The sequence below is a fragment of the Poromitra crassiceps genome (assembly GCF_964638095.1).
Source record: "Poromitra crassiceps genome assembly, chromosome: 22".
Classification (NCBI taxonomy): Eukaryota; Metazoa; Chordata; class Actinopteri; order Beryciformes; family Melamphaidae; genus Poromitra; species Poromitra crassiceps.
Genome location: NC_139647.1, coordinates 14,682,041 through 14,697,691, shown reverse-complemented (window position 1 = coordinate 14,697,691; position 15,651 = coordinate 14,682,041). Strand labels below are relative to the sequence as shown.

The following is a 15,651-nucleotide window of genomic DNA, read 5'->3' as shown; positions in this document are numbered from 1 at the left end:
GACAGTGTTTCACTCAGTACATGCCCATGTCATTGACACCTATCCTCAGCACAGCTTCGCCGTTGTCCGACATGGACGCGCTGACAACAGCATAATCCCCCTGATAAGAAACGGACGAGCCGTCGGCCTTCGCTCTGGCGAAGTTGCTCTCCGACCCGTTGTACATGACGTCGTACAGGTTGTAATCGCAGTCGTTGCCTCTCTCGAAGATCCCCACCGCGAACCAGTTGGAGTAGAGGTTGCGGTCGTAGGGGACGGAGAACATGACGGCCAGGACGTGGCTGTAGTCGTTCATCTCTTGGTTGAGCAGGTCGTAGGTGAACACGCCCACTGATCCGGTGGCGGCGCCGCTCATCTTGTTGAACATGCCGGTGCCGGTGGAGCACGGGCCCAGCATGGGCGGCAGTGGCACCTCGCAGCAGCCGCTCTCCGTGAAGACCCTGATCGTGCAAGATTCAAGATTCAAGATTTTTTATTGTCACTCCGTAGTACTCCGTAGCACTAAGTATCACGTGTGAAATTCTTGTGCTGTGGACTCCGTTTACAACATAAATATAACAGGGCATATGAGTGCAAAAACAACAAGAGACACAACAAGCACTAAGGCAGTAGAGTGATAAGACAAGTCAGAGACAGTGGCATATTCATTGCACATAGGTGCACATGTCATGTGCATATTTTAGACGTAGTTAAACATAAAAAAAAAAAAAAAGTGGCATTTTCACTGCACATAGGTGCACATGTCATGAACAAACATCTCCCTGAACACCCTGATCGTACAAACATCTCCGTGAACACCCTGATCGTAGAAACATCGGTACACAAGAGCTTCTTACAATCCTCTAAATCAGTGTTTCTCAACGACCCCTTATTTAGTCCACATTATAGCTACGGACCAATTTGATGAGATTTCCTCTCTCTGACCCAAATCTGACAATATCTTTATTGTTAGATATGATTTTATCCAGAATCCCATGACTGTATTGTAGTTCGAGATAACAGGGACACTATGATCCAAATACAGTATTCATTCTTACTCAAGTGTTTTAGCATTTTAGTGTTTTAAAATTCCAGTTTCCTAATTGAAACCAATGAATGAATGATGATACCTGCTCACTATAAACTGTCTTTAGGCTGAATTTTATCTTGCTTCCATTGCTCTGTAGCCCTTTTTGCTGTCTTGTCAGGTCTGTTTGTATACAATGTACTTACTATAATTAGCCTAAAATCACCTTTTTACTTTAATTAGCCTAAAGTCACCTTTTTATTGGGCCAGGTGTTCCATTTCCTGATTGAAGGAAGCTACTGAGTAAAGCAACAAAATGTCACGTGACCAAGGCGCCTTCTTTAAGTACCATGTTGTGGTTTGAGCAGAACATGACTGAGACTGGTCCCTCAAAGAGCAGACCATCTGAGACTTGACTGAGACTGGTCCCTCAAAGAGCAGACCATCTGAGACTTGACTGAGACTGGTCTCTCAAACACCTGGGACTCCACTTGGACTTGCCTTGGCCTTACATTAAGTGTGTAGTTATGAAGTTTATTTTATTTAACCAGGAAATGTCTTAAGATGCCACATCTCTTTAACAAAATAGAATGGTAAATGGCCTGCATTTATATACATGTAGCGCTTTTATCCAAAGCGCTTTACAATCAGTAAGTACATTCACCGATGGCGGCAGGCTGCCACGCAGGGTGCTGGCACACCATCAGGAGCAATTTGGGGTTCAGTATCTTGCCCAAGGACACTTCGACATACAGACTGGAGGAGGCGGGAATCGAACCACCAACCTCTTTCATCCAAAGCGATTAGTGGACAACCCGCTCTACCTCCTGAGCTACAGCCGCCCCTAAATAGACCTGGCCAAGACAGCAGCGTCAACACTAACAATCATAACCAGATGTGCAGAACGGAGCAGATGAAGTACAATACATGATGAACAGGGAAAGGGATAGCCTTGTCTATTAGAACTCCCACATCAGTTGCAGACACATTTCTGTCTCAAAGGAAAAATATCTCAAAAGAAATGCATTACCTTGGGTTGACAAGGCTATAGCAGCCAGAGGCGTTGTTGATCTCAACAGAGCAGCTGCGATGTACCATTGTGACAGTGGTGCTGGAGGAGCTGTGTAGAACAGAACAGAACCATCAATTCAACAGAATAAACGTTAGTCTTTGCCACTCGTTTCCATTGCTTTACCCCATGATGTTGAACGCGTGGGACAGGGGGCAACATTCTGCTAAGATCTGATCTGAGGCAACATTCTGCTAAGATCTGATCTGAGGCCAGCAGCGTATGTGATAGTTAACCACTGCACCCTCACTGGACACAGAAGGCATTGATTTTCAGTGGTTTCTAAATAGATTATACACGATGGCCTTGTCTTTCCAAAAGTTTTTTGAAATTGGAATTTGAAGAAAATCATATTCCTGGACTAAATTAAACGTAAAGTGATTTGTACAGTAGCCTTATCTTGGTTAAGGTAGAGTTGCCCCTCATCAATGTGGGATCTAAATGATCACCAAAGTATTTGTTGTCCCTCACTATTGGACCTAAATAACGTCACCCTACACCAGTACAGAACTCACTAGAACAACCTGTTTTTTCACTCAAGAAGAATATTCAATTGCTGTTTTACACATTTTGTTGAAGATAGCAGTACTCACCTATTCAACTATGAAGATAGTCTCAAATGCTGACTTTTGGTCTAGATGATGACACTCCTGCGAGGGTCTTGGTCTGAATTCCAAGGTGGTTTGTAGCGATGTGGCGCTGAAGTCACCTTGACCAGGAGCTGGTTTTTATTGACTCAGGTAATCTGGACCTCCAGGCACTGGCCGACTCCCTCCTTATCGCCGCTTGGCTATCCACTCCCTGCTCTCCACTGTTCCCAGACTTCACCGATAGGTCCACACCTTCATCACCTGAGCAAATACATCGCATGTACTGCTCTCCAACCCCAGTGATGATAACAGCTCAGAGTGGCTTTTTGATTCACACCAGACAGACTGAATCAGTCTCATTGCATCCGAAGCTCTTTTGTTTGAATATTTCTCAAATTGGAATCCTTTATTAATATAAGGCCATACATGCCGAGAGCAGATAAAATAATATGTTAATAATAAAATAATAAAAACATTTGTTTTTCGAAACGGAACCATATGAATGCAATCTTGCAGTGAGATTTCAAGAATCTTGTCATGCCTTGATAAAGAAAAATGTTACCGCTGTATACATTAGAACAAACAGTTCTGATGACCACAGCAAATGGACCAGGCTGGTTCAGTTCTTATGTTCAGAGGAATATTGATGCGTTTGGCCTGTTGTAAAGTACAGTCCCACACAGTACCACATGACACATCAGCTGACCTTTTAATTCCCCAACACAAGTACCTGTACAAAAATGGCTGTAAGATGCCTTCATATTAAAGCTTATAGTATATATTCCACTTAGTTTTAACGATTTGTTTTAACTATTTAGTTTTAATTTAGGGGGCTATTTGGCACTTGACCACCATGAAAACCAGAACATAAATGACTCGCCAAGATCAGATGCAGCTGGACGAGTTTGTCGTGTTTGAATGAGCCATGAAAATGTCCTGAACATGTCTGTGAACAGATTCAACAACAGAGCAGGTATATATATATATATATATATATAATCAGCTGTTAACACAATAAAGCAGCAACTAGTCCGTCCTCATGTTGCATTCCTATTCTTGGCTCTCACAGTAAAGTTCGTATTTAAAAGTAAAAGTAGATACTGTACAGTCTCTCAAATAGGAACTCTCTCTCCGAAATGGTATCTGATTCTCTTCTATCAATAAAAATGCCATTTGGCTAAATTATTATTACAGTGGAATCCGCTTATAGTGATCACTGTTATAAACTGCTTATATTGATCAAAAAGCGTAGCCCCGAATCATTCCTATACACATGCTGTTTAAATAATTTGCTTATAGTGATCAATACTCTGCTTGCATTGATAATTTTGGGCCTTGTCCCACCTGACAACAATGCAAAAAATGTTTAAAACTACAGTAATTATTTTTACTTACAAACTGCCAAAAATGAGCCAACGAGATACAGCAGCGACACTCGGTGCATGTGTCTGTATGTATATGGAGAGATTGCAGCATCTCTGTCTGTGGAGACATGACGGTGTCTCTGTCTACGCAAGACCGCCGTGTTTGAAACAGCTGGAGGCCTAACTTACTGTATGGATTTTTAAAGTCAATAGCATTCCTTTACTTTATATGTACTGTATTCATGTCATACAAATGTCAATTAGATGTAATCTGCATGAGAAATAAAGAAAAATAAAAAAATCGGTTATAATGATCATCTGCTTATGTGATCAGTTTGACCCGTCCAAAGGTGATCACTAAAAGAGGAGTCCACTGTAGTAGTAGTAGTAGTAATAATAATAATAATAAAATATATTAATTAATATTGAATTACATAATATATGTTCTCTTCTTGTTCACATGGCACACCTGAAAATGAGAGCTTGCCCAGTGTGCCCCACCTTGTATAAATAAAGCTGAATGAGGGTGTACATCAAACAATAGACAAAGAGCAGTGTGTATATGTGCACTGCTGAGGGAGATATTGTTATATTCATAACCAGGTGAAGGGTAAGTGTTCGCTGTCTCCACGTAGATTCCCATCCCAGCCATGCCTTTCTAGCCTGATATCAGACTGAATTGTCGACTCAATACACCATTTCCATCAAAAACTCAACTTGCTGGAGTGTGCTGATTCAAAGGTCTGGATATCCAGGCAAATGCATTTCTAGATTGTCAGTTAATCTAAAGGAGTGACTCATTGAAACCGTACATCAATATTTGACAATGTAAATAAATGACAAAATTCTCAAATGTAAATTTGTTTTCTGAATCTTTGGTAAATGTCCAACTTTTCACTAATCAAAATCATAATTTTGGCTCTAACACGAAACAACTCAACTGTTCCCGACCATCAGCTAAAATATAAAGAAATATTGCTAAGTATAAATAGAGAGTGCTTGACAGTCAGCTGTACCGTGTCAGCACAGTGCTATCAGGGTTCAAGGCTACTTCCCCTACTGCCTGCACATTTTCTTATGCTTCTTTCCTTCAGGAAATGTCCAGTTGCTTGAGCGATGGTCAATTGATTCTTTCATTTTCAGTGTATCTAAAGGGATCTATACAAATGATGTAAATGTGTAATAAGCTAAGGCTTCAGCTTACACCTTTTCGGTCAATATCAATTTGCTTTGGTTTGTCACTGTTTCAAAACTAATCACTTTTTGTTTGTTTATTTATTTACATGTGCATCTGAGTTGTATAAGTTGAAAATGACAGAAATAAACGGAACTGCCCGCAGGCTATTTAGCAAGGCCTCTAACTACATATCCCAGCCATCATTTCTACCATTGGAAATTTGTGCAGAACCAGAAGCAACGAGACACTCACAGAAGGAGAGAGAGAGACTAGGACTAAGCAGGAATCTTGGTAAAAGCTAAAAACACATTATTACTCTGAAAACTTTGGACAGTATCGTAAAGGCTTTGTCGTCTGTGGCTTTCAGCGATCGATGACTCAGAGACACATAAACGTCCAAAGAATCCTGCAAGCTTCCCCTTTAAAAGGGCTTTAAAATGGCAAGCTAAAGAGTCCTGCAAGCTTCCCCTTTAAAAGGGCTTTAAAACGGCAAGCTAAAGAGTCCTGCAAGCTTCCCCTTTAAAAGGGCTTTAAAAGGGCAAGCTGAATCTAAATTCCCCTTTAAAAGGGCTTTAAAAGGGCAAGCTGAATCTAAATTCCCCTTTAAAAGGGCTTTAAAAGGGCAAGCTGAATCTAAATTCCCCTTTAAAAGGGCTTTAAAAGGGCAAGCTAAAGCTAAAGAATCCTGCAAGCTTCCCCTTTAAAAGGGCAAGCTGAAGCTAAAGAATCCTGCAAGCTTCCCCTTTAAAAGGGCTTTAAAAGGGCAAGCTGAATCTAAATTCCCCTTTAAAGGGGCTTTAAAAGGGCAAGCTAAAGCTAAAGAATCCTGCAAGCTTCCCCTTTAAAAGGGCAGCGTACGTACCTATCTTTACTCTTCCATACATAGCACCAAATGACCATGACTCAACCATGACTTGGGCTGGTGTGTTGCCATGGAGTCTGATAGGGTTGGCCTCACACTTGGGTGTACTGTAGGCAGGTTGATTGAGTCTGATAGGGTTAGCCTCACACTTGGGTGTAATGTAGGCTGGTTGATTGAGTCTGATAGGGTTAGCCTCACACTTGGGTGTACTGTAGGCTGGTTGATTGAGTCTGATAGGGTTAGCCTCACACTTGGGTGTACTGTAGGCTGGTTGATTGAGTCTGATAGGGTTAGCCTCACACTTGGGTGTACTGTAGGCTGGTTGATTGAGTCTGATAGGGTTGGCCTAACACTTGGGTGTACTGTAGGCTGGTTGATTGAGTCTGATAGGGTTAGCCTCACACTTGGGTGTACTGTAGGCTGGTTGATTGAGTCTGATAGGGTTGGTCTCACACTTGGGTGTACTGTAGGCTGGTTGATTGAGTCTGATAGGGTTGGTCTCACACTTGGGTGTACTGTAGGCTGGTTGATTGAGTCTGATAGGGTTGGTCTCACACTTGGGTGTACTGTAGGCTGGTTGATTGAGTCTGATAGGGTAAAGGTCCTTACACATCAAGAGCGATGCGAATATACGGCACAAAATTGCGATGCGAGTTTTGACCCACCTGTCAATCACAGCCACAGATGTGGCTGTGATTGACAGGTGGGTCACAGGGAACTGTACCACCATGGACCGCAGGGCGCTACGAAGAGTGAGACGCGCGGCCCAGCACGTAACAGGATGTGAGCTGCCAGAACTGCAGGAACTGTATAACCAGCGGTGCCTCAGGAGGTCCCTGAAGATCATCAAAGACACAAACCATCCCCACAACAGCCTGTTCTCCCTGTTACCCTCAGGGAGGAGATACAGAGTCCCAAAAGCACGCACAAATCGCTTGAGGAACAGTTTTCTCCCGCAGGCCACGAGACTCCTTAACATACACAAATAGTGTAGCAGCTGTACTGTACCGTACTGTAGCTGCTACCATTATGTATGTCTAATGTTTAATTGTATGTTTAATAAGGAATATGCTATTAGCACCTGTACGTCATATACGTTGAATTTAAAATGTTTAAGCACGTCTAAAGTATGCACATGACATGTGCACCTATGTGCAGTGGATATGCCACCGTCTCTGACTTGTCTTATCACTCTACTGCCTTATTGCTTGTTGTGTCTCTTGTTGTTTTTGCACTCATATGCCCTGTTATGTTTGTACTATGTTGTAAACGGAGTCCACAGCACAAGAATTTCACACGTGATACTTGTACCACGGAGTGACAATCTTGAATCTTGAATGTGTACACGTCAGAAGCGAATTTCTGAAAAATCGACCGTAGTTCGAAAAAATAAACACCGCAATAACGCTCAGCGAAACTTCGCCGTTGGTATGCACGGTTGCATTGACTGATATAGGTTCGGAAAATATTATTGACGTGCGAATTAATCGCACGAAAAAAAAACGCTCCCGATGTGTAAGGACCTTTAGCCTACACTTGGGTGTACTGTAGGCTGGTTGATTGAGTCTGATAGGGTTAGCCTCACGCTTGGGTGTACTGTAGGCTGGTTGATTGAGTCTGATAGGGTTAGCCTCACACTTGGGTGTACTGTAGGCTGGTTGATTGAGTCTGATAGGGTTGGTCTCACACTTGGGTGTACTGTAGGCTGGTTGATTGAGTCTGATAGGGTTAGTCTCACACTTGGGTGTACTGTAGGCTGGTTGATTGAGTCTGATAGGGTTAGTCTCACACTTGGGTGTACTGTAGGCTGGTTGATTGAGTCTGATAGGGTTAGCCTCACACTTGGGTGTACTGTAGGCTGGTTGATTGAGTCTGATAGGGTTGGCCTCACACTTGGGTGTACTGTAGGCTGGTTGATTGAGTCTGATAGGGTTAGCCTCACACTTGGGTGTACTGTAGGCTGGTTGATTGGGGCGGAGGTGTCTGCAGGGCTGACACATCTTGTCTCTTTGCATTGCTATCCTAATGATGTCTGTGCAGGAAAAGGTACGGACGTCTCTGCCAGAAGGTCATGCATGCTTCATGTGTTGCTCCCCATGCTGTTAGACCTTCTACAGTCATGTCACTCTGATTTTGACCAGGCTGCTTTGGTGCATGCTTTGCTGTTTGTTTGTTTATTTATTTGTTTATTTATAAAGGCTATTTATTTGTTTTTGCGGTATGGAGTGTTTTGTTGCTTTTTTTGCAGTTCATATTTATTTGGTGCAAGAATGTGTTGTGTATTTTTGGTGTTGATGTGTTCTTTGATTCTACCTGTTCATTGCGTGTGATGGAGGATTAGAAAAACACGGAATGCGTCAGATATTTCAATTGTAGAAACATAGACGACATTATAGCATTATATATATTATATATTATATAGCATTATGCCTCCACCACCTTCCAGTAAGTCTATATGTAAGGGATAATGGATAGTGAGCCGGTGATTACTGGCGGAATAATGACCGACAGGTGATATTGAGCCCGACGCGCAGCGGAGGGCTTAATCATTCACCTGAAGGTCATTATTTCCAGTAATCACCGGCTCACTATCCATTATCCCGCTTAGAACACGGCCTACAACTAAATCATTCAATAATCTGACAAAAATAATTATTCAAATAGATTTTTTAATAGCGTTTTCAACGACAAAGCGGTTTCATTCATAATTGGCACACAAGACACCACAGCTGCAACTGGTTGGCCTAATTAGTAGTGTCTTGCTGACAAAAGGCTCTTATCAACTGATTAATCCAGGTGTGGCAGAGCAGCGGTCGGTTGTCGAGAAATAATGACCGGTGAATCTTGTTGATTGACCAATCAGAATCGAGTATTCAAGAGAGCCGTGTTCTAAATATAATATAAGTCTATATCTCCACTTCAGTTTGACTTCTGTCCTCCTTATCTTCCTCATCCTGCTCTCCAGACGCTAATCAGGCTCTGCGGCTCTGTCTGGGAACCACGGCGACGGGGGCGGAGTACGGAGCTGTCTCCGCCCTCACCATCAACCATGACTGCTCTCGCCTTCTCTGTGGCTTTGCTAAAGGACAGGTAGGTATACATACACTCTCACAGAGAGGCTCACACACACCATGACTGCTCTCGCCTTCTCTGTGGCTTTGCTAAAGGACAGGTCTTTCGATGTCCTTGTGTTTGTTTGGTTAGATTACCATGTGGGATCTAGCCAATGGGAAGCTCCTCAGAACTATCACTGATGCCCACCCTCCAGGAACAGCTATACTGCACGTGAAGGTACCACACACTATACTACTGGGGCATTCATGACGACTGCGTGTTAGTAGTCAAACTAAAGAAAACACACACCATGGACTCTCAGTGAGGTGCAAAGATTTAAAATGAATTTGACAGACAACGTTTCGGCCTGGTCAAGTCAATATCATGACCATGTCATATCATGAGTCTAAGAGTCTACAACGATGCAGTGTCGACTAGTGACCCCCCCCCCCCCCCACACACACACACCTCCAGCCACCTACTCTGACCATCAGCGATGTCCTGTCCTGGTAATGCTAGTCTGCATATAAGTATATGGGGGGAGGGGCTTAAGATTGCGTCATTCAGTGTTGCTTCAACTATGGGCTAGGACCCGAAAGCATTTCAGTGAGATTGAAGAATTGTAGAAAATGTTTCCACACTTTCACTTCATCACTGGTCACTGTTGTATGAGTCACATGATGTAGCACCTATTTCTCATCTGTCTGTGTGGTGTTCTCTCCCTCTAGTTCACAGATGACCCGACTCTCGCAGTATGCAACGACAGTGGTGGATCAGTATTTGAGCTGGCTTTTAGGTAAATTCATATGCATTCACTGATTGAATTCAGTGTGCAGTTGGTCGTCTTCTTCAGTGTCTCTGTAGAGCCACATTGCAAACGGCATTATGAATCATAATAATTCATTTACTTTATACAGCGCTTTTCAATGACCCAAAGACGCTTACAGTAGAAGTGAACAGAAAACAAGAAAATTAGAAACGAGCAACAGGCAACAGATACAAATAACAATTAAAGGAACACCAACAATTTTCAACCAGAAAATCAATCAATCATTACAAAATAAGTAGTATATCCGAAAACTGTAAACGGACCATATATATATATATATATATATATATATATATATATATATATATATAGCAAAAAGGAATCCTCACGCACAGCCAGTGTGATCAGGTGCTGGTCGGTTTGCAGGAACATGAAACATAAATTGAAGAAAATAACCACCGCACACTTAAATTGACTTACTGAGATTTATTCAGTGAACAACGCGTTTCGCGTGTATGCGTCATCAGGTTCACTCCTGAGTGAACCTGATGACGCATACACGCGTCATATATATATATATACATACATATACATATATATAACTAGCACCTTTAAACCTGTTTCACTCTTGTATCTGTATCTGTCTCTCTGCCTGTCTAGGAGGGTGATGGGGATGCGATCGTGTGACTCTCGCTGTCTCTTCAGCGGGTCTAAAGGGGAGGTTTGCTGTATCGAGCCGCTACACAGTCCTCCAGACCTCAGAGACCATCCCATCACACACTACTCTCTGTTAGCTATGGGTTCACTCACCAAGGTGCGCGCGCACGCACACACACACACACACACACACACACACACACACACACACACACACACACACTTGTTCAGATGTTAAACACCCTCCTATTCTCTCAAGAAATGTCATATGTGATGCTTTCTTGGTTCCAGATTCTGGTGATTGGACTGAAGCCCTCCCTGAAGGTCTGGATGACTTTCCCCTACGGCAAGGTCAGTCCTCCTCTCTGACCACCTCCGTCTGTTTTGTGTTAGCCCTACTGTTTAAGGCTTTTTATTTGTTTGTCCTTAATTCTGCACTGTATTTTCATATTGGATTGGGCAGCTAATTTACATGTGCGGTTAAGAGATAAGAGGAAAATGTAATGAATTATATATTGTATTGGGTTGTTGCAGCAGAAAATAGTGCAAATTACTGCGCTGATGAAAGGCCGTGTGCCGAAACATGTTGGCTTTTTAATCTGTCCAGTAATGGACTAAAGGTCCTTGCACATAGAGTCCGTTTTTTCGTCCGAAATTGACGCACGAAAAAAATAAAAATACGACCTCATTTGTGTCAATCATCATTGACACACAGAGTCCGACAATTACGTCCGTCATTTAAGTTTTCGGACGAGGTTCGATTTTCTGCGTTTTTCCGCATCCATGAAATCGTTTTGACAGGTGTTTGACCACCCAGAGCTGCCGTAGTGTTGCTATTCACAATGAAAAATGGCATCTGAGAAGTTAATTCAGTTCGTCTCCCAGCACAAAGCATTTTATGGCAAAGCAGGAATACAGAGATTCGGAATTAAAAGACAGAATGTGCCGGGTGATTGCAGACCAGCTTGGAATGCGGGACGCGGTGTGTGTGTGTGTGTGTGTGTATGGGGAAGGGGGGGGGGGGGGGGGAGGTGAGAGACAGAGAGCCACACTACACACTGCCAGTTGTGGATCAATAGGATCGCGGTAGTTTTCTTTTCGTTGCGAATCTTCGCAACGAATATTGGATAATTAACGCATCGGACTCAGTGGGCAAGGTATCTGTGCGTGACGTTTTTTTCCCGGATGACGGATTAAAAAAACGCAGCGAACAATTTGGACTCTGTCTGCAAGGACCTTTAGCCTTTATGTTCAAGCATTTTTAAGTATTTGAAGAGTGCCTTGGTTCAGCCTTTTTTTGAAATTTGTTTTGATTATATATTGTATTGGGTTGTTGCAGCAGCAAATAGTAGTAAGTAAGTGTGAATGACAGCTTTACAACTTGTACAAGTGAAGCTTGTACTAAGTAGATTGGAGAAAATAGAAAAAAACAACTACTACTTATTCCCTTTTAAAACAACTTTCAACAAACGCTACTTATTCCTTTAAAAAAGTTTGTATTTTTTTTTTTTTTTTTATTATACATTTTTCATTTTCATTCCAACAACACATGAACAAAACAAACAGCTCAGACACAGGAAAGGGAAAAAGACAAAAACATACATACCAAGAAAAGAGTTATAGCTTATACAGCAGAAAAAGATCCATTAAAGTAAACAAAAGTTTAAATCCAAAAAAACAAAAACAAAACAAAGAAATACAAAAACATTTCCTCAGCCTATGTTAGAAAAGTCTTAGCTGATGCCTGATGAAGACTGTGATGCACAGTTGATTTCACTGATTTCACACAGTTGATGAACACCCTAGGGGTTTGAATGAAGAACTGCTTTTGTCCTGTTTCTTATAGTTTTCTATAATTGAATTGCCTATATGTATTGGTACCTTTTAACTTTATTACTTTTCAATTGGTTGTTTATTTTTGTATTCCTACTCAAGTATTCTCTACTCCATTTCATCTATTACCATAGGGCCATCTGTGGTCTCCACCCACCCACAGTCTTACCTGTACATAATGCCCTCATGTGGAGTATTGTGAATGCTGCAATTTCAGGTTATACCCGCTTCTATCAGATGTACTCTTTTATGTATTTCTCTGTGTAGACTGTTTCCCCAGCCGGTCTTCGGGTTACTGATTCATAGTTTTCATTCTCCACGTTATGTATTGTACTGTTTCGTATATTGTATTTTTACAATGTTTATAATCTTACATAGATTTGCATAATTGCTAATCTGTGCCTGCTGCTGCATGCCCTGGCTCTGCCTCCTTATATATAGGACACTGAGGATAGCCTACGGCTGAAACGTTTGTCTCTGTCTTGTTGCTGCTGTGCAGAATAAACTTTGTGTGAATCTACTTGTGAGTGCTACCGTGGTCTATTGACTATAGACTCCCATCACCTTCATGTTCTACTGGGCCGGCACCCTAAGGATTTAAAGACAAGAGTTGAGCGCACCATTTCTTGGACTCAGTTGATTTCACTACCTTTGACAAAATGTACTATTGTAATTAGCTTTGGATAAAAATGTCTGCTAAATGAGGTAATGTAATGCAAGTACAGGATTAAACCTCATCAATTTACATAGGCTGTGAATTTAATTCTCAAAATTATCACTATTGAGGTTCCAGGCCACCAAAAAATAATTAAAATGGGCATTCCACAATTTTGCCAAATTGAAAATGGATTAAGCGCTAGGTTTTGGCCGATATTCAATATTATCCCCTGCGATAATATCTTGTATCGCAATATTTTTGGCAGGACAGTATCGCAGTAGACAATTCTGCTGTGTCCTGTTATTATCTGCCGTTGTAACGGCCTTCATTTTTGGTTGAAAGCTTCACCTCAGTTAGTGAGCAGCTGTGCTGATTCTCCCCAGTCGGACCCGTCCAGTGTTCCTCAGCTGGCCTGGCAGTTTGTTCCTGTCCAGAAGACGGTTAACCCCATCCTGGCCTTCTGCAGAGGAGATACCATACACTTCCTCTTGGTAGGCAGTATGCACTCAACTTCCTCTGTTTCTTATTTCACTTCCTCTTAACCCATTGATACCTGATGCAGCATTTGTGTGTGTATCCCTTTAAGACGGTTCGTGGTCTTAAAGGGATACACACACAAATGAGGGATTATGTCTATAATAAAGTGTTTGGACCTTCTAAATGTAACCTGTCCACTGCTCTGTACCCAGGTGAAGAAGGAGGAGACAGGGACCATCCATGTCATCAAGCAGAGACAGCTCCACCTCAGCTGTGACATCATCAGCCTCAGTGTGAGTACATGATCATGATACGTTCAAGTCCTACCTCAGAAGATACCAGTTGAAAATACTGTTGTTGTTCAGCTCAGCTTTCAGATGGTAAACTTCATTATAATTATCCCAAAACAAGCAGGTCTACCGGCGGAAATACACGGGACATGGATGTTGCGCGACACAGCTGCCGCAGAATGTGTGCAGCACAGTGCGTCCAGTATAAATAAACAAATAAATCAAATAAAGAAATAATGAATCACGAGAAGCTGCTGACCACTCTAGTTTTGTGCGGCTGGTCTATTTTTTTTCTCTCTAAGGAAGATTGGAACTCCAACCCTCAATGCAGGTGATAAGACGTGGTCTCCCCAGAAGTCTGTTCTATGCACCTCAGTTCCATCATCCCCTCTGTCTGCCATAGTACCTGGATCTTCAGCTTCACCCAAGTTCAATAGAGCAGATACTTCTTTTGGCCGAGGCCATGGCAGAGGTTTTGTGAAGAAAACCCCATGATGGCACCCGGCACTTCTCAAACCTCTCCAGGAAAAATGGTCCCTATCACGATCCTCAACCCCGGGCGTTACAGACACTTGTAGGAGTACTTGAATATTATAGGAATACTATAGGAATATTATAGGAATATAGGAATACTATAGTATAATACCGAATCCCAACATGATTATGATGTAAAGCCAGGGTTATTCAGACTTTTTTTAAAATTTTTATTAAAGGTCCACTTGTGTATTTTACACAAGTTCAAAGGTCAAGGAACAGAGTGGCATTTTGAGCTGACAGGTGTTCGACACACACACACACACACACACACACACACACACACACACACACACACACACACACATTCACACATTCACAAGTGGCTCTGTGAAAGTAAAAATCAAGGATGGTTAAGGTGCACTCTGCAGTGTGCACTACATGCACTCACACGACTAAACGCACGTTCAGTCACAATGCGTCGGACACTAATGTGACACAAGGTCCGGTCTGGGTTGATTTGTAGTTAGTCTGGACTGGAGTTTGAGAAGCCCAGCTCTAAAGGTGTGTCCTCAATGTGTGCAAAGCAAATGAACTGTTCCCTTCGCTCTCCTGCTTGTTCTGTGTGTCTTTTAGTGGATTAACAGTCGTACCCTGGTCCTGGTGGACAGCCATGAGAAGCTGCAGGTTGTGGACCGGCCCAGTCAGGAGGTCCTGGAGACTCTGGACCTGGACCAGGTGCAACTGGTCTATAACAGCCGTCACTTTAAATCGCTGGCCACGGGGGGGAACGTCTCCCAGGCTCTGGTGAGGGATTAGATGAAGAGGGAGAGGACCTGTGGACAGAGTTCATGGTTAGGCTCAGCTTTCCAAGGTTAGGCTCAGAGTTCAGTGTGAAGGCCACACGGGAAGTTTAGGTGTTCTGGATCAGAACGTTGAGGTTAGAAGTTCGGGGGCTTGTGGTTGGGGTTAGCGCCAGGCCATTGCTGAAAGGAAGAAGACAGTTTAGAAGTTATATGTAGGAAGCAATGGTTCAACCTTGCCATTTTTGATTTTACATTATTACCTTGCTTCACCAGGGACTTGTGCTTAAATTGCAAAGGGCATGTTAGCATTAGAATTCCTTGTTGAATCCAGGAGGTACTGTAGCTAGGTAGGAAGCTAGATGGACAACTTGCAACCAACAGTGTACATGAGTTTCACCAAGGCATTCCAACATTTGGCATTTCTTTAGGCTAATTTCAGCGCCAATAAATATAGAGATATTTCCCCAGTTACATTTAGAACAAAATGTAAAAACTATTTATCCTAACGTGATAAATGCTTGCCACAATAGCAGACTAAAGTTGACAATATCAAGGCAAAGATTTG

At 42.4% G+C, this 15,651-nt stretch overlaps 2 protein-coding genes across 2 annotated transcripts in view; one reads left to right on the top strand and one right to left on the bottom strand.

Annotated features, from left to right (window-relative positions):
* The window catches only part of vps8 (VPS8 subunit of CORVET complex), a 56,202-nt gene that overhangs the window by 4,189 nt on the left and 36,362 nt on the right, over positions 1-15,651 (top strand). The window contains exons 7-14 of the mRNA XM_083657952.1: positions 9,034-9,158; positions 9,273-9,359; positions 9,851-9,918; positions 10,552-10,705; positions 10,840-10,899; positions 13,423-13,530; positions 13,729-13,809; positions 14,917-15,087. Of these exons, the coding sequence (XP_083514078.1) occupies positions 9,034-9,158; positions 9,273-9,359; positions 9,851-9,918; positions 10,552-10,705; positions 10,840-10,899; positions 13,423-13,530; positions 13,729-13,809; positions 14,917-15,087 (854 nt within the window). The remainder of the gene's footprint in view (positions 1-9,033; positions 9,159-9,272; positions 9,360-9,850; positions 9,919-10,551; positions 10,706-10,839; positions 10,900-13,422; positions 13,531-13,728; positions 13,810-14,916; positions 15,088-15,651) is intronic.
* On the bottom strand, positions 14-2,104 carry LOC310795860 (DELTA-stichotoxin-Hcr4b-like; the record flags this gene model as incomplete). The annotated part of the gene is made up of 2 exons (XM_083657951.1): positions 14-440; positions 2,037-2,104. The coding sequence occupies 2 exons, from the start codon at positions 2,102-2,104 to the stop codon at positions 14-16; spliced, it is 495 nt and encodes a 164-aa protein (XP_083514077.1).